Consider the following 12,488-nt stretch of genomic DNA (forward strand, 5'->3'; position numbering starts at 1 on the left):
TTTACCCAGTGGTAACACTTTCTTGATATAGTTAAATGACAAGAAAGAAAGTCCTGACCACAACAATTAACAAGAAGAGACAGAGGGAAATATACTGGGCTGCAGTGCTTACTAAGGATGGGGAGTGGATGATTGCAGCACTTGGGGGGAACAGGAGAAAGTGGCTACACTGAAGGGACAGGAGAGGTTAATGGCTGTAATACTGTATGCAGTACAGCCAATACTCCTTCTGGTCCCCAAGTGCAGCCATTAACTTGCTGGGTAGACTCATACTGGAGGCAATAACAATTCCAGCTTAAGAAGGTCACATTTTGGAGTCAACCTATACATGGGATTGACTTATATTGGAGGATATAGGGGTAATTTATAGAGCCTATTACTCTTGGAGAAATGTATGACTATACAGTATCTATGTGCCTACATGTGCTTTACAATTTTTTTTTTGTGACAGTGGTCCTTTAATTATATTGAGGTGCTGCCTTGCTGTTTTGAGGGGAGTGGGGAGTAAATTGGATTGGTTTTGTTAGATGTGTTACCTTATTGTGTTATGTCTAATGAGGGAGCCATAATTGTTCATCATTGTTCACAACATATGAGTGTAACGATAGGCGTCAGCAACCAGAGAGAATCTGATCATTGGCGATCTGCAGTATCACCAATAATACAGATCTATACCTGATTATGGATGATCTGCAGAATCACCAATAATACAGATATATTGTTAACCTCTGGACACCTGAAGCGTGTAAGTGTTTGGTGTAACAGTAGGAATTGAACCACCGGGGTAGCAGGTGGTCCAATAAGTAGAGAAAGACTCTACTGCAGTCAAGGGCTCCAGGAGGGAGAGTCCCTATGGATTTGCAGCAGGGCCCCCCTCTGAAGAGCAGGGGACCCCTGCAGGAGGACTGAGCACCCAAAGGTTGGGTGACAGCCAGAAGGGTCGGGCAGGCCGGGTCGGCAACACACAGGCAGATAAAGTACAGAGACTGGAGACAGATTCGGTAACCAGGGACAGGCAGGGTCGGCAACAGTAGATCAGATGTGCGAAGGTACCGAATCAGAAAACAGAAGAGAAGTCAGGAGAGATACAATTCATAAACAGATATCCAATAATGCCTAGTCTTGAGTGTGAGGGCCGTGGTCTCACACACAGGGACTGGTCTAAGGAATAACACAGATGATTTACAATATTCCTAGTCTGGGGTGTGAGGTCCGTGGTCTCTACACCCTGGAACTGGTCTAAGGAATAACACAGATGATATAGAATATTCCTAGTCTGGGGTGTGAGGTCCGTGGTCTCTACACCCTGGAACTGGTCTAAGGAATAACACAGATAATAATACAGTGAACTGGCTAAGTGTGGATTCCCAGGTCCTCCTGGTTCCACCACACTGAAGGATCTGACTAAGGTTTGAGTGGTAACACACAGGTATTCGCAACGCCAGACAACCAGCAACTGAACAGCAAGAGATATATATAGTAAAGCGCTCCACAGCGCCGCCCAGCTCCCATCAACCAAACACCTGCTGAGCTGGGATCAGCTGACCGCCTCGATCAGCTGACCTTTCTCCTATTGACATAAAGAGCCAGTCTTGCGGCGCGCGCGCGCGCGCGTAGCTCTCCATCTGTGTGCACTACTAGGTCCAGGCAAACCAGAAGCATGTTGCTGCGGGGAAACCGCCGCTCTGTGCACGGATTCCGCCGCCTCACTGCCAGAACGCGCGGTGGTTTCTCCGCAATCCGTCACAGTAACCCCCCCCCCCCCCCGAGGAGTGGACTCCGGACACTCTCCACCAGGCTTCCCAGGATGTAAGTCATGGAACTCTTTCTTTAATTCTTCCGCATGCATGCGACAATCTGGCACCCAAGATCTCTCCTCTATGCCATATCCCTTCCAGTGGACCAGATACTGCACAGAATTCTGCACCAGGCGAGAATCCAGAATCTTTTCAATCTCATGCTCTGGTTGGTCATCCACCAACACAGGGGGGGGGGGGGGGAGAGGAGTCCACCTGTACTGCTGGTTTTAACAGGGACACATGGAATGATTTTACACCTTTCATACTGGCTGGGAGATCAACAGCATACGTGACATTATTAATTTTCTTGGCCACTGGAAAAGGTCCTATAAACTTAGGGCCCAGCTTGGGTGACAATTGCTTTAAAGCCAAGTGACGAGTGGACACCCACACCAAATCTCCTGGAGAGAAACTCCACTCTATAGACCGATGTTTATCTGCTTGCTTCTTCTGGGTTTGGAAAGCTTTCCCTAGGTTCCTCTTAACCATTCCCCAAATCTCTTTCAGGGACCTTTGCCAGTCCTCCAGAGCTGGAAACGGAGTAGATGCGACCGGCAAAGGAGCAAACTTAGGTGATCTCCCTGACACCACCTGGAATGGGGAGAACCCAGAAGAAGAGCTCTTCAGGTTGTTGTGCGCAAACTCTGCGCGCGCGTAGCTCTCCATCTGTGTGCACTACTAGGTCCAGGCAAACCAGAAGCATGTTGCTGCGGGGAAACCGCCGCTCTGTGCACGGATTCCGCTGCCTCACTGCCAGAACTCGCGGTGGTTTCTCCGCAATCCGTCACAGTAACCCCCCGAGGAGTGGACTCCGGACACTCTCCACCAGGCTTCCCAGGATGTAAGTCATGGAACTCTTTCTTTAATTCTTCCACATGCATGCGACAACCTGGCACCCAAGATCTCTCCTCTATGCCATATCCCTTCCAGTGGACCAGATACTGCACAGAATTCTGCACCAGGCGAGAATCCAGAATCTTTTCAATCTCATACTCTGGTTGGTCATCCACCAACACAGGGGGGGGGGGGGGGAGAGGAGTCCACCTGTACTGCTGGTTTTAACAGGGACACATGGAATGATTTTACACCTTTCATACTGGCTGGGAGATCAACAGCATACGTGACATTATTAATTTTCTTGGCCACTGGAAAAGGTCCTATAAACTTAGGGCCCAGCTTGGGTGACAATTGCTTTAAAGCCAAGTGACGAGTGGACACCCACACCAAATCTCCTGGAGAGAAACTCCACTCTATAGACCGATGTTTATCTGCTTGCTTCTTCTGGGTTTGGAAAGCTTTCCCTAGGTTCCTCTTAACCATTCCCCAAATCTCTTTCAGGGACCTTTGCCAGTCCTCCAGAGCTGGAAACGGAGTAGATGCGACCAGCAAGGGAGCAAACTTAGGTGATCTCCCTGACACCACCTGGAATGGGGAGAACCCAGAAGAAGAGCTCTTCAGGTTGTTGTGCGCAAACTCTGCAAACGGAAAAAACTTTACCCAATCGGTTTGCGCATCAGCAACATAACACCTGAGAAATTGTTCCAGAGATTGGTTAACTCTCTTGGTCTAACTGTTGGTCTGTGGGTGATAGCCTGATGAGAACGCGAGTTCCATGCCTAATTGATGGCAAAAGGCCCTCCAAAATTTTGAAACAAATTGGACTCCCCGATCTGACACTACGTTTTCCGGAATGCCATGCAGCCGGAAAATGTGTTGGATGAAGAGATCAGCCAATTCCTGGGCCGACGGGAGTCCTTTCAGAGGGACAAAGTGTGCCATCTTACTGAAACGGTCCACTACCACCCAAATGACCGTCTTGCCTTCAGACCGAGGGAGTTTCCCCACAAAATCCATGGAAATATGAGTCCAGGGTTCATTGGGGACTGGCAAGGACTGTAAAGTGCCAATGGGGCATGCCCTGGTTACGAATTCACTCACCTCAGATAGACTGGGTTTCAGGTCAGCTAACGAGCTGGTCATCCCATTGTTATCATCATTGTTTAGCGAAAGTAACCATGGGTAATATCAACATTCAGGTTGAAGGTGTACCGAGACAATACGCAGAATTTGCTGATGTTTTCTGTCCTAAGTCAGTGACGAGAGGGCTTACTCCTCGCACATACCGCACACTCTCTTACAAACTCCGTACAATCTGTAGTCAAAGTAGGCCACCAGGCACATCTAGCTAGTAGATCCTGAGTTCTGGTGGCTCCAGGATGACCAGCATTCTTGTGAGAATGAAAGAATTGTAGGATTTGTAAGCGGAAAGGCAGTGGCACAAACATGACCCCCTCAGGCTTCCCCTCTGGAACATCCTGTTGGTAGAGATTCAAAGTGGCTGTCCAATCTCTCCATGTCTCAGTGGCCGCCAAAACTACCTTTGGGGGTAGGATGGTCTCAGGGGCTGCAGGCTGCACTGACTCGGGCTCAAAACACCTGGAGAGAGCATCGGCCTTGACATTCTTACTTCCGGGAGTATACGTGATTACAAATCTAAATCTTGAAAAAAACAGGGACCACTGGGCCTGGCGAGGGCTAAGTCTCTTAGCCCCCTCAATATACTCTAAATTTTTGTGATCTGTGTAAACTGTGATAATGTGTTCTGCACCATCTAACCAGTGTCGCCATTCCTCAAAAGCTAATTTAATGGCCAAGAGATCCCGGTTGCCGATGTCATAGTTTTTCTCGGCGGGTGAAAGTCTGCGAGAAAAGTAGGCACATGGGTGCAGCTTGCCCTGCAAGCCTGACTTCTGAGACAACACAGCTCCAACCCCCACCTCTGAGGCATCAACCTCCACGATGAAGGGAAAGGCGACATCAACATGCCTGAGTATCGGGGCAGAACAAAACAGGTTTTTTAAAGTTGAAAGGCCGCATGAGCCTCCGGTGACCATTGATGAGTGTCAGCCCCTTTTCTGGTGAGACTGGAGAGAGGGGAGATGATGGTAGAGTACCCCTTAATGAACCTTCTGTAGTAATTGGCAAACCCCAGGAATCTCTGAAGTGCCTTCAGCCCCACAGGCTGAGGCCACTCCAGGACAGCAGAAACTTTCCCTGGGTCCATCGAGAGACCAGAAGTGGAGATAATGTACCCCAAGAAGGCTACTGACTCTACCTCAAAGAGGCATTTCTCCAGTTTGGCATAAAGTTGATTCTGTCTTAACTTCTTTAATACCCATCTGACATGCTGGCGATGTTCAGATAGATTGGACGAAAAGATTAGTATGTCGTCCAAGTAGACCAGAACAAACTTCCCCAACACTTCCCTGAACACCTCATTAATTAACTCCTGGAAGACGGCCGGTGCGTTGCACAACCCGAAGGGCATCACCAGGTACTCGTAATGCCCGTCGGGTGTGTTGAAGGCCGTCTTCCATTCGTCACCATCCCTGATGCGGACTAGATTGTATGCACCCCTGAGATCTAGCTTTTGGAAAAAATCTTGGCGTTGGTCACTTGCGTGAACAAATCATCAATCAATGGCAAAGGGTAGCGGTTTTTCACTGTGATCTTATTCAGGCCTCGATAATCAATACAAGGACGGAGGCCTCCGTCTTTTTTCTTTACAAAAAAGAAACGTGCCCCTGCTGGTGAACGAGAGGGACGAATGAACCATTTCGCCAAGTTTTCCCTGATGTATTCCTGCATAGCTAGTTTCTCTGGCCCAGACAGGTTATAAAGATGACCTCTGGGCGGCATACAACCAGATCTCAGATCGATGGGACAATCGAAGGCATGATAGGGGGGAAGTTTGTCCGCTGACTTAGGACAGAAAACGTCAGCAAATTCTGCGTATTGTCTCGGTACACCTTCAACCTGAATGTTGGTATTACCCAAGGTTACTTTTGCTAAACAATGATGATAACAATGGGATGACCAGCTCGTTAGCTGACCTGAAACCCAGTCTATCTGAGGTGAGTGAATTTGTAACCAGGGCATGCCAAGAATGATGGTAGAGGTTGCCATATGCAAAACCAGAAATTGCAGATTCTCCCCATGTAATACCCCCACACTGAGTTGCAAACTTGGAGTACGGGATAAGGGGTGTCTACTCTGCAGAGGAGAGTCATCTACAGCAGTGACCAGGATCGGTTGATCCAAGGGGAGCATGGGTATTCCCAATTTTTAGCAAACTCGTAATCTATAAAATTAGCTGCTGAACCGGAATCAATGAAAGCTCCAGTGGAGACAGTCTGATCTTCCCATGTGACAGAACAGGGAAGTAGCAGACGATTGTTATGTAGAGGTAAAGACTGTGCGCCTAGGGTATTACCTCTGACTACTCCTAGCCGGCAGCGTTTCCCGACTTCCTGGGACAATTCTGCACTCTATGACCCTCCTCTGCACAGTATAAACAGAGCTGTTCTGTCTTCCTGCGATTTCTCTCTGACCGCGTCAATTTAGACTGACCTATTTGCATTGGTTCAGGTGGCGGTGAGGCAGGTGGAGGAGTGGCATAGGAGACATATCTGATCCTGTCCTTACCACGGGTTTGTTTTTGATATCGTACCCGACGATCAACCCGTACTGCCAAAGAGATTGCTTCTGATGATCCAGACATTGCCTCTATCGCTGAACGGAGGTTGAAGACCTTGCGCCAAGGCAAGGATCCAGTGGAGGTTTATGCAGCTGAGTTCAGGAAGTGGTCGGTGTCGGCTAGGTGGGGGGCTTTTGTGTTGCTGGATTGTTTTCTATCAGGGTTGTCAGACACAGTCTCTGAATTGATGTTGGGATACCTTTGTAACGATAGGTGTCAGCAACCAGAGAGAATCTGATCATTGGCGATCTGCAGTATCACCAATAATACAGATCTATACCTGATTATGGATGATCTGCAGAATCACCAATAATACAGATATAGTACTAACCTCTAGACACCTGAAGCGTGTAAGTGTTTGGTGTAACAGTAGGAATTGAACCACCGGGGTAGCAGGTGGTCCAATAAGTAGAGAAAGACTCTACTGCAGTCAAGGGCTCCAGGAGGGAGAGTCCCCGACTGGATTTGCAGCAGGGCCCCCCTCTGAGGAGCAGGGGACCCCTGCAGGAGGACTGAGCACCCAAAGGTTGGGTGACAGCCAGAAGGGTCGGGCAGGCCGGGTCGGCAACACACAGGCAGAGAAAGTACAGAGACTGGAGACAGATTCGGTAACCAGGGACAGGCAGGGTCGGCAACAGTAGATCAGATGTGTGAAGGTACCGAATCAGAAAACAGAAGAGAAGTCAGGAGAGATACAATTCATAAACAGATATCCAATAATGCCTAGTCTTGAGTGTGAGGTCCGTGGTCTCACACACAGGGACTGGTCTAAGGAATAACACAGATGATATACAATATTCCTAGACTGGGGTGTGAGGTTCGTGGTCTCTACACCCTGGAACTAGTCTAAGGAATAACACAGATGATATACAATATTCCTAGTCTGGGGTGTGAGGTCCGTGGTCTCTACACCCTGGAACTGGTCTAAGGAATAACACAGATAATAATACAGTGAACTGGCTAAGTGTGGATTCCCAGGTCCTCCTGGTTCCACCACACTGAAGGATCTGATTAAGGTCTGAGTGCTAACACATAGGTATTCGCAACGCCAGACAACCAGCAACTGAACAGCAAGAGATATATATAGTAAAGCGCTCCACAGCGCCGCCCAGCTCCCATCAACCAATCACCTGCTGAGCTGGGATCAGCTGACCGCCTCGATCAGCTGACCCTTCTCCTATTGGCATAAAGAGCCTGTCTTGCGGCACGCGCGTGCGTAGCTCTCCATCTGTGTGCACTACTAGGTCCAGGCAAACCAGAAGCATGTTGCTGCGGGGAAACCGCCGCTCTGTGCGCGGATTCCGCCGCCTCACTGCCAGAACGCGCGGCGGTTTCTCTGCAATCCATCACAATGAGTCTTGTTTCTGCTTCACTTTCCAGGCCAAGGAGATCAGAGTCCACCTGCTAAGGGATCAGCATCACAGAACTCATCAGGTAATAGCTTGTCAGTGATTTGCCTTCATCACAATCAGTTTGACTAGGTTGTGTCCGGAATTGGCTTTGGCAACAGCAGGGCACAGTAGGCGGTAAAGGTTCCCATACATCTAGAGAGTAGTGACTCAGTGGCTGATTTGATATACGATTCAATAATAATTATGTATGAAAACAGTGCCCTCAGGCTGGTGTGGTCAGTCAGGCAAGCGATATCAGGATGAGCAACGAAACCCCAGATGCTGCCCCCCCCCGCCCCCCCCGATGGTCAATGTGCCTCCCCAGTGCCCAGCGCACTATACATTACCTGTCCACGTCCGCTGCTGGCTCTGGGCGCCATCCTCTGTCCATACACACACCCTGTGTGTGACGTCACACACATCCCCACATCACGCAACCACGTGGGGCACGTGTATGGTCGGAGGATGGCGCCCAGAGACAGTGGCAGATGCGGACAGGTAATGTATAGTGCACTAGGCACTGGGGGGGGCGGGGCACATTGAACATTAGGGGGGACAGTGTTGGGCCGTGGAGACGGCGGATGCAGCGTCACAAGGTTTCAGCATGAAATTGATCTGGAATTGGCTGGCCTGTAGTGTATGGGCAGCCAATCTCTCCCAGATCAGACTCGGTCAGAGAGAGCTCTGTCCCTTGGTCTATCTGACCATATATCGTCTGAGGTATGGGCACCTTAAGACAGACATTGGTTGTCAGTGACAACAACAACAGGATATAGCAGCAGCAGCAGATTCACAGATAAGCAGATAATAAAAACAGTACAGTGGCAATGATAATGTGACACAGAGATATGTGTAGGGAAAGCATAAAACTGTCACCTCGAAATCGGTGTGTCCCATCCCAACCCCTGGTATTTGCAATGACAAAAAAGCAGTCTGCCCCGTGCCCAGCTGTCTATTCACCCTTACCAGCATCCTCTGTTATTCCATATTACAGGGCAGTCTCTCCTGTGTCCAGCTGTTTGTATCATTACTGACAGTCACTGTTATCCCATATTACAGGGCAGTCTCTCCTGTGTCCGGCTGTCTGTATCATTACTGACAGTCTCTGTTATGCCATATTACAGGGCAGTCTCTCCTGTGTGCAGCTGTCTGTATCATTACTGACAGTCTCTGTTATTCCATATTACAGGGCAGTCTCTCCTGTGTCCAGCTGTATGTATCATTACTGACAGTCTCTGTTATTCCATATTACAGGGCAGTCTCTCCTGTGTCCAGCTGTCTCTATCATTACTGACAGTCACTGTTATCCCATATTACAGGGCAGTCTCTCCTGTGTGCAGCTGTCTGTATCATTACTGACTGTCTCTGTTATTCCATATTACACGGCAGTCTCTCCTGTGTCCAGCTGTCTGTATCATTACTGACAGTCTCTGTTATTCCATATTACAGGGCAGTCTCTCATGTGCCCAGCTGTGTCTATCATTACTGACAGTCTCTGTTATTCCATATTACAGGACAGTCTCTCCTGTGTGCAGCTGTCTGTATCATTACTGACAGTCTCTGTTATTCCATATTACAGGGCAGTTTCTCCTGTGTCCAGCTGTCTGTATCATTACTGACAGTCTCTGTTATTCCATATTACAGGGCAGTCTCTCCTGTGTCCAGCTGTCTGTATCATTACTGACAGTCTCTGTTATTCCATATTACAGGACAGTCTCTCCTGTGTGCAGCTGTCTGTATCATTACTGACAGTCTCTGTTATTCCATATTACAGGGCAGTCTCTCCTGTGTGCAGCTGTCTCTATCATTACTGACAGTCTCTGTTATCCCATATTACAGGGCAGTCTCTCCTGTGTCCAGCTGTCTGTATCATTACTGACAGTATCTGTTATTCCATATTACAGGGCAGTCTCTCCTGTGTCCAGCTGTCTGTATCATTACTGACAGTCTCTGTTATTCCATATTACAGGGCAGTCTCTCCTGTGTCCAGCTGTCTGTATCATTACTGACAGTCTCTGTTATTCCATATTACAGGGCAGTCTCTCCTGTGTCCAGCTGTCTGTATCATTACTGACAGTCTCTGTTATTCCATATTACAGGGCAGTCTCTCCTGTGTCCAGCTGTCTCTATCATTACTGACAGTCTCTGTTATCCCATATTACAGGGCAGTCTCTCCTGTGCCCAGCTGTCTGTATCATTACTGACAGTCTCTGTTATTTCATATTACAGGGCAGTCTCTCCTGTGTCCAGCTGTCTGTATCATTACTGACAGTCTCTGTTTTTCCATATTACAGGGCAGTCTCTCCTGTGTCCAGCTGTCTGTATCATTACTGACAGTCTCTGTTATTCCATATTACAGGGCAGTCTCTCCTGTGTCCAGCTGTCTGTATCATTACTGACAGTCTCTGTTATTCCATATTACAGGACAGTCTCTCCTGTGCCCAGCTGTCTGTATCATTACTGACAGTCTCTGTTATCCCATATTACAGGGCAGTCTCTCCTGTGTCCAGCTGTCTCTATCATTACTGACAGTCTCTGCTATTCCATATTACAGGGCAGTCGCTCCTGTGTCCAGCTGTCTGTATCATTACTGACAGTCTCTGTTATTCCATATTACAGGGCAGTCTCTCCTGTGTCCAGCTGTCTGTATCATTACTGACAGTCTCTGTTATTCCATATTACAGGGCAGTCTCTCCTGTGCCCAGCTGTCTGTATCATTACTGACAGTCTCTGTTATTCCATATTACAGGGCAGTCTCTCCTGTGTCCAGCTGTCTGTATCATTACTGACAGTCTCTGCTATTCCATATTACAGGGCAGTCGCTCCTGTGTCCAGCTGTCTGTATCATTACTGACAGTCTCTGTTATCCCATATTACAGGGCAGTCTCTCCTGTGTCCAGCTGTCTGTATCATTACTGACAGTCTCTGTTATTCCATATTACAGGGCAGTCGCTCCTGTGTCCAGCTGTCTGTATCATTACTGACCGTCTCTGTTATCCTATATTACAGGGCAGTCTCTCCTGTGTCCAGCTGTCTGTATCATTACTGACAGTCTCTGTTATTCCATATTACAGGGCGGTCTCTCCTGTGCCCAGCTGTCTCCTCACCCTTACCAGCATCCTCTGTTATTCCATATTACAGGGCAGTCTCTCCTGTGTCCAGCTGTCTGTATCATTACTGACAGTCTCTGTTATTCCATATTACAGGCCAGGGCAGTCTCTCCTGTGTCCAGATTTCTGTATCATTACTGACCGTCTCTGTTATCCTATATTACAGGGCCGTCTCTCCTGTGCCCAGCTGTCTCCTCACCCTTACCAGCATCCTCTGTTATCCCATATTACAGGGCAGTCTCTCCTGTGCCCAGCTGTCTCCTCACCCTTACCAGCATCCTCTGTTATTCCATATTACAGGGCAGTCTCTCCTGTGTCCAGCTGTCTGTATCATTACTGACAGTCTCTGTTATTCCATATTACAGGGCAGTCTCTCCTGTGCCCAGCTGTCTCCTCACCCTTACCAGCATCCTCTGTTATCCCATATTACAGGGCAGTCTCTCCTGTGCCCAGCTGTCTCCTCACCCTTACCAGCATCCTCTGTTATTCCATATTACAGGGCAGTCTCTCCTGTGTCCAGCTGTCTGTATCATTACTGACAGTCTCTGTTATTCCATATTACAGGGCAGTCTCTCCTGTGCCCAGCTGTCTCCTCACCCTTACCAGCATCCTCTGTTATCCCATATTACAGGGCAGTCTCTCCTGTGCCCAGCTGTCTCCTCACCCTTACCAGCATCCTCTGTTATCCCATATTACAGGGCAGTCTCTCCTGTGCCCAGCTGTCTCCTCACCCTTACCAGCATCCTCTGTTATCCCATATTACAGGGCAGTCTCTCCTGAGCCCAGCTGTCTGTATCATTACTGACAGTCTCTGTTATTCCATATTACAGGGCGGTCTCTCCTGTGCCCAGCTGTCTCCTCACCCTTACCAGCATCCTCTGTTATTCCATATTACAGGGCAGTCTCTCCTGTGTCCAGCTGTCTGTATCATTACTGACAGTCTCTGTTATTCCATATTACAGGCCAGGGCAGTCTCTCCTGTGTCCAGATTTCTGTATCATTACTGACCGTCTCTGTTATCCTATATTACAGGGCCGTCTCTCCTGTGCCCAGCTGTCTCCTCACCCTTACCAGCATCCTCTGTTATCCCATATTACAGGGCAGTCTCTCCTGTGCCCAGCTGTCTCCTCACCCTTACCAGCATCCTCTGTTATTCCATATTACAGGGCAGTCTCTCCTGTGTCCAGCTGTCTGTATCATTACTGACAGTCTCTGTTATTCCATATTACAGGGCAGTCTCTCCTGTGCCCAGCTGTCTCCTCACCCTTACCAGCATCCTCTGTTATCCCATATTACAGGGCAGTCTCTCCTGTGCCCAGCTGTCTCCTCACCCTTACCAGCATCCTCTGTTATCCCATATTACAGGGCAGTCTCTCCTGTGCCCAGCTGTCTCCTCACCCTTACCAGCATCCTCTGTTATCCCATATTACAGGGCAGTCTCTCCTGTGCCCAGCTGTCTCCTCACCCTTACCAGCATCCTCTGTTATCCCATATTACAGGGCAGTCTCTCTCTCCTCACCCTTACCAGCATCCTCTGTTATCCCATATTACAGGGCAGTCTCTCCTGTGCCCAGCTGTCTCCTCACCCTTACCAGCATCCTCTGTTATCCCATATTACAGGGCAGTCTCTCCTGTGCCCAGCTGTCTCCTC

The 12,488-nt window shown here is 48.7% G+C and overlaps 1 protein-coding gene across 1 annotated transcript in view; it reads left to right on the top strand.

The window, feature by feature from the left end:
* LOC137561399 (C-type lectin domain family 2 member D3-like) overlaps positions 1–12,488 on the top strand; it is a 137,064-nt gene that overhangs the window by 99,470 nt on the left and 25,106 nt on the right. The window contains exon 7 of the mRNA XM_068272693.1: positions 7,717–7,770. Coding sequence (XP_068128794.1) covers positions 7,717–7,770 — 54 coding nt within the window. The remainder of the gene's footprint in view (positions 1–7,716; positions 7,771–12,488) is intronic.

The sequence above is a fragment of the Hyperolius riggenbachi genome, chromosome 1 (assembly GCF_040937935.1).
Source record: "Hyperolius riggenbachi isolate aHypRig1 chromosome 1, aHypRig1.pri, whole genome shotgun sequence".
Taxonomy (NCBI): domain Eukaryota; kingdom Metazoa; phylum Chordata; class Amphibia; order Anura; family Hyperoliidae; genus Hyperolius; species Hyperolius riggenbachi.